The 13,915-nt window shown below is 46.4% G+C and overlaps 1 protein-coding gene across 1 annotated transcript in view; it reads left to right on the forward strand.

Moving 5' to 3' along the window:
• The first annotated feature begins 1,333 nt into the window (after positions 1-1,333).
• The window catches only part of LOC8040488 (protein sidekick-2), a 44,513-nt gene continuing 31,931 nt past the window's right edge, over positions 1,334-13,915 (forward strand). Inside the window, exons 1-4 of the mRNA XM_029969912.4 lie at positions 1,334-1,559; positions 7,510-7,592; positions 10,128-10,354; positions 11,861-12,038. Of these exons, the coding sequence (XP_029825772.3) occupies positions 1,470-1,559; positions 7,510-7,592; positions 10,128-10,354; positions 11,861-12,038 (578 nt within the window). The 5' untranslated portion in view covers positions 1,334-1,469. The remainder of the gene's footprint in view (positions 1,560-7,509; positions 7,593-10,127; positions 10,355-11,860; positions 12,039-13,915) is intronic.

Raw genomic sequence — 13,915 nt, forward strand, 5'->3', positions numbered from 1 at the left:
GACTCGTTGGTCGGATTTCCTCGTGTCCGTCGACAAAACAGTAGTCAACAAAATACCGTTTCATAAATTAAAAAAAAGAAATAAAACTTGCTTGATAACTACTTTGCTATTAAGGCGGGGAGCGCTACGAGGCTTCGCATTGTTCGCGCGCGCCTTATCATCTATCGTATGATTTTAACGCTTGTTTTCTGATTTTCTTATTAAAACGAATACTGGGGTGTGTGCATGCAGCACCCCCCCCCCCCCCCCCCCCCCCCCCCCAAGTATTCGTTTCAATGTTTCAATAAGAAAAGCACAAAACAAGTGTCAAAACCACATGATAGATGATAAGGCGCTCGCGAACAATGCGAAGCACGTAGCGCTTCCCGCATTGATAACGAAGCAGTTATCAATGTCGTTTCAAAATGTAAGCTTTGATACAGTGCATTTACTTTTCTTTCGTCAATCATTTGGTGTAGTGCAGTGGGCAATTGTTGCAGGTGATACCACAGCTTCGCTTGCCAACGACATACACAGCGTGGATTGATGCTCCAACTTTTTTTATGATCTCATCTGATCAAGAACTGATCAATAAGTGGAAAGACACAGACGTCGCTGAATTAGAAATATTGCTACCATTCTTTTGCGGGTGTCTTGTAACTCTTTTCTGCGAACTCCGTTATGGGTGCTGAATCTTTTTTCTGAGACACGGCATTGTTGAGCGGAACATTTTGCAATTTATAAGGAAGACCCCGAGTATGAACATCGATCCCCACTACACCGGTCGTTTTGATAATAGAAATTGAAATCTAGAGAAACTCGGCAATCGCATGTTCGTGCTAACAGTGTCGAGCTGTGTACACGTAGATTTACCACGTTTTCTTATTTTTACATAAAAAAATAAAAGATGTCTTTTTACTTTCAAAGAACCGAAGCTGAACACATCACGTCTTGAATATGCTTAAAAAATAAAAAAAATAAACTCTTACAACATCTTAACGGTTCGCGCCACAAAAAAAAAAGCGCATTTTGTACGTGTGTGTATTAAGCCATGTCCATCAATGAAAGCGATCTGGAAGAACGACGTCGACGACAAAGTGTGTTTTTTCCAGCGAAGGAAGTGCCGATAGCTCTTCAAATTACAACAGCTCTCCCGTGGCTTGCACGGGGGGTTCGACACGGGTCTCCGTCTCTCCCATTCTCTTCCCTCTCCCCTTTAACCACCGGAAGGAGGGGAGGAGAGTGGAGGTTGTTTAGGAAAGATAAGGCAACACATCTCGCGCCCTCCACCCTCCGCCACTCTGCTCGACGTGAGGAGGAAGGGAAAGTGCAAGAGTCGTTTTTGAGCGTCCGCGTATATATCCAAAGCGGCACAAGGTGTTCTCGCTTCAGTAGGGTGTTCGAGCATCGTGTAGGGGGTGAAAAATTTCGCGGAGGGGTCTTTTAAAAAAAAGTTTGTTCACTCTCTCTCTCGCTGAGAGTCAGCGGCGATGGCGTCCGACGGGTGGGCAAAGAAGCTGCACTGCGTCCTACTCGTAGCAATCGTCGGCTGGACAAACCTTGGTGCAAACGCGGCTCAAGTGAGTAATTTCTTTGCCTCCGGGCGCTCTTTCGTAGCTAATACATCGTTATAACACGGAGTATCCACAGATAACGAGTCATTGATTCTCCAAAATGTTTAACGTTTTCTAAATCCCATCGTTTTTGTCTTTGTGACTATATTTCTTTGCTTTTGCTTCATCCTACCTTTTTTCTTCTGAGACCTTTTTGTGCATGCACAACTGATATTCTAACATCCGACTCTAAAAATGTGAAGAACTGTACATAAAAATGTTATATTATGGGCAGTTGTCATTTTGTATCCTCCTTAATGTTAGGGATAAATATATACTTAGTCATTATTACAATCTTAGTCGCCGAATCAAAATAATGGTCTTTTTTCTGTTTGTCTTCACACGGTATTTATAAAAGTCCAGAATTGTAGTTCAAAGAATTCTGTGAACGCCGCTGTGTGTTTTTGTGTGTGTGTTAAAAGCTGTGTGTTTCTCTGTGTTAAAAGCTGTATGTGTGTTTGTGCATGTGTGTGTGTGTGAGTGAACAATAAGAAATAATGAACGTGTTGACATGCTTCATCAGGATTCAAGGTTAGTGTCACGGTTGGATTGACGGCGTTAGACTGACATTCCAATATTTTAAAATTAAGGCTGCACAGGTTGGATTACAAAGTGAAGAGGTTCCAGTACTTGACCGGTCACATCATGATTTGTATTAAGTTAGTATGTTTGGACTAGGGAATAAATAAATAAGTCACATTCACACCGGCTAAGAAACCTTTGTCACGGCGGTCGACTTCCTGCGTCATGACCGATCTAGAATAAGCAAAGTATTGGAGTAACACGAGGTCAAAGCTCTTAATTATGAATTCGATATTCCCATATCTGACAAGAATTCTAACTTATAAAAACGTGCTGCTGTTAAGAATTTTTTTTTCTTCAGCTATTTTTCAACTTTGCTTCATCTCTTGACCCCGCCCCGTTACATGCTAAAGTTTTTTCAACAATAATGTTGGCGCATGCCTTGGGACTTGAAAGCATCACGCCCTCCTTCATTCTGAGTAAAATGTTAAGCAGAATCAAAATCTATTAAAATCCACGTATAATATATATATTTTTTTAATATAGACGATAATATATTTCTGAATGTTCATAATAATTTTAAAAGCAAACTTGTGTTGTTGTTTAATTTTTTTTAACTAATAGTGACGCGCGATGGTGCGTCCGATGCGAAGTCGACACAAACAACGATTATTTCACCCCTAGGAATCGTACAGATATACTCCCCAGTGTAATCTGTCCTTGACCGAACTACCGACTGGTTAATACGCGAAAGACATAGTCCGAGAGCACCTCTATTCGGACGACGACGATTCGAAACTGTATACACTGCTCGACACGGCTAGCACTAACACAACATTAACGCTCTCCTACTTTTTTTTTTTTTTTTTCTTCTCAGACGGATTATTGGTGGGCACCAGATATTTATACTTTACGTCACTGCCCTCAAATTGGACTTTCCGCCGCGATGATTGGTTGTTCTTATGGCAGCTGTTTAATTTCGAAAAAAAAAAAAAAAAAGAAATCCGGAGAAACTGAGGAGCGTTTGTCCGCGCTAATATGTCACGTGGAATACGTCGTGTATTCCACGTGACAACAATCTCCGAAGTCGAAGCAAGAGCATTATTCAGCAATAAGAAGAAGAAACAAGTGTGCATACAATTACAGACGATGTTTACACGTGACTGGATGTTTTCAAAACAAATGCAGCGATAATTCATTCGAATGTCATTAAACTACTATTTACAATGTGAAAAATACATTTTTATAGGTGTGACTTTCGTTGCTACCCACATACGTTACATATATTAGTTATTTGGTAGGAATAACAATAACAAGATATGCTAAACCTTTTTTTTTATCTTCCTGTATATACGGATTTTTAACTAATCCGTTTACGGGGTCAAACTTATATCGAGACGTTCGATGGGGCTGACTGACTTCCCCGCTGTCTAGACATACGCGCAACAAAATTACTGATTTAGTAGGTTTACATTCCTAACCAGTAGTGACGCACAGGAAGTCGTTTGAACGACGCGTTCTGTAGTTTCAGACACGCCATTCGCTGTCATTCAAATACGTTTCATTGTTTCACCTGACAGCCTCGACATGTTTTCCTTTGTTTTAGTTTTTCTAACGAAAATTGGGTAAGTCCTGGTCGTATTTTAAGCGAGACAAAACACACCCCAACGACTCGTCAGTATTTGGGTACGCGCATAATAGGTGTTTAAATCATTCGATGGCAGATATATATAGACCAACTCAACTCTCTGACGTCATGCCACTGCGGTGGCGCTGCAGTGGGCACTGCGCATGCGCAGGAGCCTCACTCCTCCCGAATCTGGTGTCTGCTCGTGCGCAGTGCCCATACCTGGTGTGGGAAAAGCTGACTTGTTTCTAAACACTGTGTAGGTGTATACACCAATGCAATGCCTCTACACCTTTTCGGCGCTTATCAGCCACGTGAAAAAATGACGAGTCATCGGGCAGTGGAGGCGTGCGCGGCGTTTCATATTTCGAGGGAGAGAGCTGCTGCGCACGTTCAGAACTCGTGTCACATCCCAGTGAGCAAAGATGGCGGCGCCCATTAGGCGATGGTCTATATATACCACTGGTCTGTACAAAAAGCCCGTTCTTCCATTAAAATGAGTAGGCACTGCTCACGCGCAAGAACCTATTTTTGCGAGAGAGAATTGCATCTGGGTAAGTTCCATTCTATAGCAGCATTCTTGACAAGACGTCACAAACACAACCGTCATGGTACGAGTTTCTCAGCACAGACGTCTTACACATCTACAGGAGGACGCAACGTATGCGAAATCAACAGAAAAAAATTCAGCTTGATCATGTTTACGAAGACTGATAAGCACAGAAAGTGTGTTAGGCCTCCCAGGGAAGAAGAAAAGGGCATCTGAACGGTGGCACCTACCCAACATTCCCTCTCATTTCTAATACAAGCCGCGGGAAGTCTGTTGTAGGATTGACAGAACAACACGCTGGCATCTCATTAGTGCCTGCCGGTCCCTCCTGCGTGGCCCGTCGACGCTATATAACGAGTGGATGACATTCCTCGAGTTTCGCCTAGCGTCGTCAAAACAGAGGCCCCTGTGGACTGCGACCTGAGGTTGCCGGCACAAGGGCGAGCTCCCCAAGGAACAGCGCGCTCGGGATGAGTCTGAGGTGTACGAAGCCCGGGTCGGCATAGCGAGGACGTACGTCCGGCCTCTTTCCTGGGTCTCGGATCACCAGAGCAGCGGGTCACGTTCACGTCGACTGAGGGCGAACCCTGGAGCCGTGCAAGATTGCGGGCGCAGACGCATTCGGAAATACCCTACTATTTCAAGTCAACCACCGCCAGGCTCGGGTGCACCGAACTCTGACTCAGCTTTGCCGGCTGGATGTACTGTGTACGCTAAGGCAGGAGAGACGGTTAACTGGCAGCAGGCATTGGCTGCCAGCAAGCAATGACTCATGGAATCCCTACCTATGGACCTGGGGAAGATTCAGTGGCGTCACTGGGGGGTGGACCGCCTCGGTGCAGCTGGGCAGTGATGGGGGAGGGGGGGGGGGGGGGGTTATTACCGTGGGTCTGAGAACAGGGGGAGGGGGGTATCGCGGCGGGTGTCACGAGAGGCCGGGCCACAAGCGGCGGGCCACCACCCCGGGTGCCGCTGACCCTAGTGACGCTTTTGGAAAGATGGACTCTTTAAAAACGAACAGAGGACTGCTCCGATGTGTGCTCTCTCGTGCTCTGTCGATTGCCTCGATTGAACCATGTGACGCTGACGGTTCCTTGCATATAGTCGTGTGAATAAACCAGTATAATCTTGCGGCAGAAGATCGCTCCGACTTCGCTCCTGGCACGCGCCCTGGTTCGAGTCCCCGACTACGCAACAAGGCACAGCACGACAGGAAAGGCCGCGAAGCGCACGACCGCGCGTTCGCGCCCAGCGCGAATTACTTCGCTCTTTCGTGTTCCCATCCTTCCCGATCCTTCTCGGTCTTTTCTTGTCTTCTCAAAGTTGTCAGTTCAAATCCTGCCGGGGGACGGCAGTCTTTCAAAGCGACAGCTTTAAGGGAGCTCGCGTAGCAGAAAAGCCGGCGTCGGTGGCGTTGGGAACATCCAGGATTGGTCGACAAGGTCATGGCGTCACTGGGCCTCGCGCGGGTATTTCAAGTGACCCACAACGCTCACGTGGAACGCGAGGACACGGGAATGAAAACGATTAAAACGTGACAAGGCAAATTAAAAGTCGCCCCATGTCTCTAATGAATTCGTTTCATAAAGTAATTCATTTACCTTATTGAGAGAAAAAAAAATGGAAGAACTTAGACGGAGGCGGGATTCGAACCCACGACCCTTCGGTAGGAGCCAGACGCGCTACCGACGACTTGGGAACGAGCGGGGATTTATATGCAGCTACGCGTTCCGCTCTTAAAGGCGAAGCTTAAGCGTCCTCCTGCAATTTTTTTTATATTGTTGTCTATGGACGTAACGCTTTTCGGTGTCAGTTTTTTCTTACAGCCAAACGTTACAGAAGTCGATGGAAATCAGCGGGTCCACATCACATGAGCGAGTGACGTTTTAACGAAGAGCGGTCGTTTGAGCGAATCCACGTTTTAGCGAATAACTGGGGCGCGCGTGTTAACTCCCCCTCCCCCGGCCTGCGTTCACGCCGCGACTCATTACAATAATTATAACTTACCTAGCCCATCCGTGAACGTTGCGTCGCGGCGGCCGGCCGTTCGCTAAAGTGTCTTTCCATAAAAAGTCGGCGTTCGCTAAAACGTCGTTCGACCAGCTGAGTGCCACCCGAAATCGGCTGATAAAACACATTCCCCGCTAAATTAGAGATTCAGGCAATGTGACTCTAGGCGTGCACTATGCGACGCAGTGTTCGCGAACACGGCATCGATACTGGAAGGGTTCGAATATCAACATCACACATATCGTCGTCCCGCTGGGCAGCTTGTTACAGTACACCTAAGAATAGAAATTAAATCGCTGACGTAGTGGCGTCGATTACGGGTGCATCTAGTTTGCCGAATCGGTGACCTCATCCTCCATCACTAAGAGTGCGTGACAAGGTGTTGCGTTGAACTAACGTATACTACATAATCAGGGCCTCATGGTCACGCAGGGCGTGGTGTATTTTAGCATCGTATCATCGCTCGGCGCCATTGGACGATAAAAACTCAGAGAAACTAATCACGAAGAACGAAACGCGAACAAAACAAGCCGCTCTCTTCATTTCTTGAGCTCTCAGCAACTAGTTATATTTGATGAACACCTTTTGTAATGGCTTGCGCGTTCCGCGGTATCAGTTGTTCCACCGTTGTGCAGTGATTTGGACCTTCTAACAGTCGTCGCTTGCCTTTCGAAAGAGATAAATTATAAATACTGGAACAAGAATGTGCATGTTTTGTGCTAGTCTGCACATATGCCATGGCTTTGCTTGAAGAGAAAACAGTGATGTACACTGAATGTACAAAAGTGTCGTTTTCGTTAGAGCGCAGCTCGTAGGCGTCAGTTTCCGGCTTGAGCGGCGTCGCCGTCGGCGTCAGCGTAGCCGCGCGTTGCATTATGGGACGTTTCCCCGCTAAAGGTAGCGGGGAAATTTTATCGTTAAATTCAGCGGAGAAATTTTTTCCGCTAATATTTATCGGGGAAATTGACGTGACGTAGCTTATACACCAATTCAGTTTCCCCGCTAAATTTAGCGGGACATTTAGCAAAAATTTTCCCGCTAAATGTAGCGGGGAGGCTAAATGATGGGGGAGCAGGGGAGGAGAAGCATACCCTCCCCGCCGTACCCTCCCCTCCTCCTGCTCAAGAGCTGCGCTCTAATTCGGCATTACAGAGAATTGCAAACGTCTTTATTTTTTTTTTTATTAATTTATACCCGTTTTTGCACAGACTACCACTTGCCCAGGGCCGTCGAATCTCAGTGTTCAGAAGTTGGCCGTCAATACCGCCGATTTGCGATGGGACGTGACCAAGTAAGTCAGAATTGCATATATATATGTACTGCGCATACGATTGTACACTCTCCGAAGGTTCCGCATGCATCGCTATGCTCTGATTGAAGAAAGTCCGATGATTGGTGCAGCCAATGAGAAGAGAGCGGAACCTCATCGCTCCCTAACGGCCGTGCACATTCAGAATGGCAAAAGGGCGCCCACTCTTTGTGCCACTGAAGATCACGCGGCTACTGAGGTCACGATACAAATACTCGTTTCCCTTCACTCGAAAAAAAAAAAAAAAGAAACTATGTTAGTTCACTTTCCTACAAAACATGGAAACAACCAACCACGGCAAACAACAACGAAAGGATCCCAGTAAATGACGCAAAGCTATAGGAATATTTGCCTCTTGTCCCTGCGCACACATCGCACTTCTCAGATCTTAATCGTATTCTGCGTACCGCGTCATTCGCAGCGATCCTTCTACTGTTGGTCGTGGTTGGCTTTTTTTTTTCTTTTCATGTTCTACAGGAAAATGAATTGGCAGGAGTTTTCCGGTATATTTGGCTGAACCCGTTAGACTAATAACCAATGGTTGGGTTTTGGGATACATCGCAGCATACCGCCTTGAAAAGTCGCGGTCAGCAGCTGATACGCCATACAAAAGACAGTCTGCAAACACTGCCTGAGGCGTGTTTCTTCCTAGGCGGCTAGGTGGCGCAAGCTACCGCCAGTTACAAAGGGTAAAGCCATTAAAATTCATCCCTTCATTCATTCTTTGTAAGGTGGTCTTACGAAAACAGTATGCGGACATGTTCGGACCAGACTGAAGCAAAGCGTGCTTCGAATATGCATGAGGCGCGTCAGCAGAGAGTTCTGTCATCGTGTCTACAGTGAACAGCGTGCCTTTCGCACGATGTTATGAGCAGTACGTACCAGTGTTGCGGAATGGGCACCCCCATTCCATTCCAATTCCATTCCGGGAATTGGAGTCTTCGATAATTCCATTCCTTTCAACTCCTAGGAATGGGGACACTGGGCCCATTCCGATTCCTGGAATGGCTGAATCGTTCCATTCCAGTCCTCTGATTCCTAAACGTAAAAATTGGCACTTGACAACTACATTCTGTTTGCCGGCATAAGCAGCATAAAGCTGACATAATCAACGCATAGACATTTGCAAAAAAAAAAAAAAAAGCTAAAAAAAGCTAAATGCCTCAAAAAAGCACTGATTTTACTAAGTTCACGGTGCTGCATTGCCTGGGGTGACTCGTAGCGTCCGAAGAGGTCCATTACAAGGTGAAACAAAGGTTTGCAGAGACTAAAGTCAAAGGAAATGAGCGGGCATCATCTAGCTTGCTTGTAACCCTAACCCATTTGAATGTAAAACATTTAACACAGAAAACAGAAAACGGAACAAAGACCAAGTAAAAGGCAGACTTCCACGTAAAAATGCAGTATAGAGAAAAAAAAAAGGCGTCGGAGCAAAGCGCAAGAGGAAAAGAGAGAAGTGAATCTCGCTTTGTTATAATGCCAAAGCAAACCCACATTTCGCACTGGAAAGGAATGCGCGCGAATGAACGTGGAAGGCAGCAGGGTTGGCCAGCTCCTAAACAACGCTCCTCGAACTATAAGAAAACAATAACTGATCATCTTTCGGCGGCGTGCGAGTCAACGAGTTATCAGAGCTCTGCGAGTTACGGGTCGGCTCCCGCTCACAGATCTCAGTCTGTGCAGTGTGCACGCGCATGCACGCTCCATGCCGTAGCAAAAAAAAAAAAAAAAAACACACACACACACAAAAAAAAAAGCAAGACAATTAAAAAGAATGATGAGTAGCCGTGCATGGCGGTTTTATCCTTTGCCGCTCCCGTTGTTTCGTTTGCTTGGCGCTTGGTTTCTTGTTTCGCCCTCGTGTAACACGTGTGAAGCCCGTCGTCTGCGCGTCCACGAAAGGCGCCACCGCCACCCCCCCCCCCCCCCCTCCCTTCTCTGCTCTTTGCTTTGACGCTTGTTTTTAGTATTGCATTTCTTTGCGTACAGTCTCCACATGGGCTAACAGTTTCCCGCTGCTCATTTTATTTCTGAGCAACTGACTCGCTGACTTGCTCGGTTTAGCTAAATGTAACCCCCCCCCCCCCCTCTTCCTCCAAAAAAAAAAAAAGATATAAAATGAAATAAAGAACCGGGACCCATTCCATTCCAGGCAAAAGGCACCTAATTCCATTCCCATTCTATTCCCTTCAACGTTGGTGCCATTCCATTCCCATTCCATTCCGGGGTCGTGAAAATGCGGAATGATTCCGGAATCACTCCAACTCCGGAGTGGTAACTCCGCAACACTGGTTACGTACGTGCGATCGCGGCTTTTAAAAGCTTCGGTCAACACCATAACATCGAAGATAAAGCTTGCACCCTATCCTCATCTTCACCTGATCAGTAATGCGCGTGGCCTTGTCTGTGGTACCGGTCGCAGTCGCGTCTCTTTTGAATCGCTTCCTAAGCGATCCCGACAGATCGTCTCATCGAGCGAGCGTTCATTACTCGCGCGTTGGTTGTTCCCTCTACAAGGTACATCTCCAACCCGATCCACTGCGTGTGCAACGACCGAAATGACGTGACGGAGTACTGCAACGAAAGCGTCGTTCCCAAGACGTGCATCAAGTCTCTCGGGGGATACGTGAGGCAGGTGCCGAGCCTCAGCGTCTACACAAACTACACCTTCTGCGTCCAGACCCAGTGCGCCGACTCCAACTACTCGCTTCCCGTGTGCACCAAGTACACAACGTCGCCGGCAGGTGGGTTTTGTCCCGTTTAAAATCCGGAAGTCGTAAGGTACTTCGAGATATTTCACAGAAAAAGGATCTCTTGCTCTCTGCCTTTTTGTACATTTGCAATTTTCGCCCATCTTTAGCCCTGATTTGTTGATGCCGAGCGCAAGTTCGTCTGCCTCTTTTGCAGGGGTTGTGGTGACGTCACAACGCTGAGGTCTGACTGGCTCTGATTGAAAGATAGTGGGTAGACCTCGAGGCAGCTTGCTTTGAGGTCTACCCACTGTCCTTCAATCGGAGCCACTCAGAGCTCGGCGTTTTTCTGACGTCACCACAACCCCTGCAAAAGAAGCAGACGAACTTGCGCTCGGTATAGGACTATTTTGGACCCCCGCCCGATTTGATAACAAAAATTTAACTGGCACCGCTCCGGCTAAATGGTGGCATTTCTGAGTAGATCAAGAGTGCAAGCATACTGTCGCCCCGTTGCTCAATTCACGTGCGAATTAATCGAACTCAACGTGTCTCAAAAAAAAAAAAAAAAATCTTCATACGGCAGTTCTTGCTTTGCTGGCGATATTTACAGCAGCCGTCTGCGAAAACACCCTCGTTTTAACAGTGATATTTCCCGAAGACGAGAGTCAGCTCATACCTTTATCTTTGGAAGTTGTACCTGCCGGGCGAGGGTTCGTGCAGCCGAGCAATAAGCTCGCACTTGCAGCCTAGTAGCGGAATTGGCATACAGAGGGTTAACATGACAGAAAGCTGCGAAGCAAACGTTAAAACAAAAGACAAGTCAAATAAGAACAGAATAGTATACATATAATTGGAGCATATCTATAGGCTTCGAGCGGAAACGAATCGGTGACAGAAGATCTTAATGGCGCGTGCCATTTCAAGCGCTTGAGAGACAAGGGAACGGGTAGGAACGGGGGCTCACAGCCGCGGTTTCCCTCAAGTCGCGTCCCAGCGAGTCGCGGGCCGCGTGTTTGAGAGCCCTGTTTTACGTGATTACGTCATGCTATAGTGTCACACCGCAAACTGTTTTTCGAGTGGTTTGCGGTAAGGTAGACGCAATGCATTTTTTTAGAGTGTATAAATTATGACACCCTGGCGTCACGTTTCCGCGACATCAGGTCACGTGATGTCGATTAAAAAAAACAAATACAATGTGTTCTTCACTCCCTAAGACGATTATTTAATGTCGTATACAAAACATTTAAGCGACCACTTCATACTGAATGTTACGCATTATAACACTGTGCAGGTGGAGGTCGCTGCCAATATTTATACCGCGTATAATATTACTTTTTTTCGTGTCCTGGTCGGCCGGGAGAAATGGTACCCTATTGAATAGAGATGCATTTCGTACATGGTTTGTCTAATAAGCACTTAAGAATTTATATATGAGGCGTATATACATGTTCGTATGGTCTGGTTCGTTGGTTGGACAGATCAGTATACTTTGTTACACTAAGTTGTTACTACTTCATTTATATGAATTCGTTTTTTGTTTTGTTTGTTTTTTCGTAGCGCCTAGCGCGCCGTACCAGATCTTTGCGGACAAGCAGAGTCCGTCGTCGCTGGACATATCTTGGAGGTTTCCTACCGTTCTCAATGGACCCCTGGACGGCTACAAGATCCGCTGGTGCTACGCGCCGCAGTGCACTTCGTTTACCGAGGAACACCTCGAAGGGGCAAACAAGAGCAGGCGAGTCGTCTTACGAATTTATTGGGCATTTGCTCGTCTACGGAAACAGCGTGCAGCATCGAAGCAATTACACTGCTGGTACAGCCCAAAATGAAGACAACTGGCATGCAAAACAGACACATCAAACAAATTATTGTCACGCACAAAAGAAAAAAAAAAAAGGAATTGCGGCGCATTAATTGTGCGTGATGGGTCTGCACGAATTATAGCGAACACGCAAAGATGACGAGCGTCGTGATAATGCATTTTTGGCGATGTTGCACTGGCGCCGTTGGCTGCGCTCGCCGTGAATCGCAGCATAGCGTATACTGGAGCAGAATCGCCATACACATGCAAAACGCATCGGCATAAAAAAAAAAAATTGCGGTAAAATTTTTTTTTTTTTTGCCTTATACAAGTTATTGCGCCGAGATTTACAAAAAAAAAAGTATTCTAGGTATGAAGATTTTGTCAGGTACATATATGTCCAAAGTGCTGCCGTAATTTGTTTTGCTTTTTATTTAGAAACGCGTAATTCGGTTTAAATACCGTTCTCAATATTATGTCGAAAGATGCATGCTTTCGTACTTATGTCGTCCCTGAGTGCCATACGCTGTCACTGCCTTTTAATCCGCCGTTAGTGGAGAACCGATTCAAGATGTAGAGCACTATTCTAATAACTTTTCCTTTTTTTCTTGGGGGGGGGGGGGGGGGGGGGGGTTGAAAGTTAAACCATATTGGTTCGCAATCTTAGCACTTCTCAACGTCGTGGGTTATTTAAGAGTTAACTGAAACCTAACTATAGGTTGATTGTTGCGTGTGACTAGTACTGCACCTTTTACGCGCTAAAAAGAAAAAGAAATCCGAGTGAATTTGCGTAATTTGCTATCAATAGTGAGTTGTAGTATTGCGTATACGAGCGAACGGAAGCCCTGTGCGTTAGCGTTGCGCGTTCCACAGTGCGCGTGCGCGGAGCCCGAGATTGCGGCCTTGGATTGGAGCATGGCGGCTTCGCGCATGCGCAGCGTGGAGAGCGCAACGCAAAGGCACAGCGCCTGCGTTGGCTCGTATACGCAATACTAAAACGCACTATTGCTCCGCCATTTTGAGTTCGATCCTGACGATTTTCACGATAGAAACTCTTAGAAAGTCAGCGGTGACGGTAGTTGCTGGGAGCAATCGTGTGACCGAGGACGTCACCGGGAGTTTTCGCGAAGAACGACCACGCAAACTCTCTGGGGGGGGTTCCACTAGCAGCTGTCGCCGTAAAAGCCGATGATTAGACGGAATCGAGCTATCAACGTACCCCCCGATGCCTGCGCATAGTAACGCATTCCTGAGATATTATATGCAGAAGGGCAATCGGAAGATAAACGAAGGTTAACCATGTTAAAATTAACCTGAGACTGGGGAAGAAACTTGGGGTAGAGAAGAAACTGAGACTAGAGAAGAGCTGAGTTTGAGACGTCGTCCTGGTCTATTTTCTGTCCCTTCTACGCTTTGATGTTCTTTCTCTACCCCAGTCTCAGGTTAATTTGAACGTGGTTAATATTCACCAGCTCGCCTGCACCCTTACGATTTTTTCTATAAACGAAGGCGGCGGAATGTACGAGAGAGAGGAAACATCAAGTTTTGGGTTTGACCTGGGGGACGACCTTGTGAGGGTAGATGAAGGGCACGTGAATCGGTGCAAACTTCGTTTTAACACGAGATCCGTCACAAAGAACCGTCACGTCAATTTCCCCGCCAAATTGAGTGGGAAAATTGCTTGCAACTAATGTCAATTTTTCTGCTTAGTTTAGGGGGGACATTGGTGTCGCTGATGTTATAATTTCCCCGCTAAAATAAGCGGAAAAATTAGGGGGACGCGTCCATGTCATGTTATCTAAAGTCACTTG

This window comes from Ixodes scapularis, unplaced genomic scaffold (assembly GCF_016920785.2).
Source record: "Ixodes scapularis isolate PalLabHiFi unplaced genomic scaffold, ASM1692078v2 PGA_scaffold4__175_contigs__length_147842914, whole genome shotgun sequence".
NCBI classification, from domain to species: Eukaryota; Metazoa; Arthropoda; class Arachnida; order Ixodida; family Ixodidae; genus Ixodes; species Ixodes scapularis.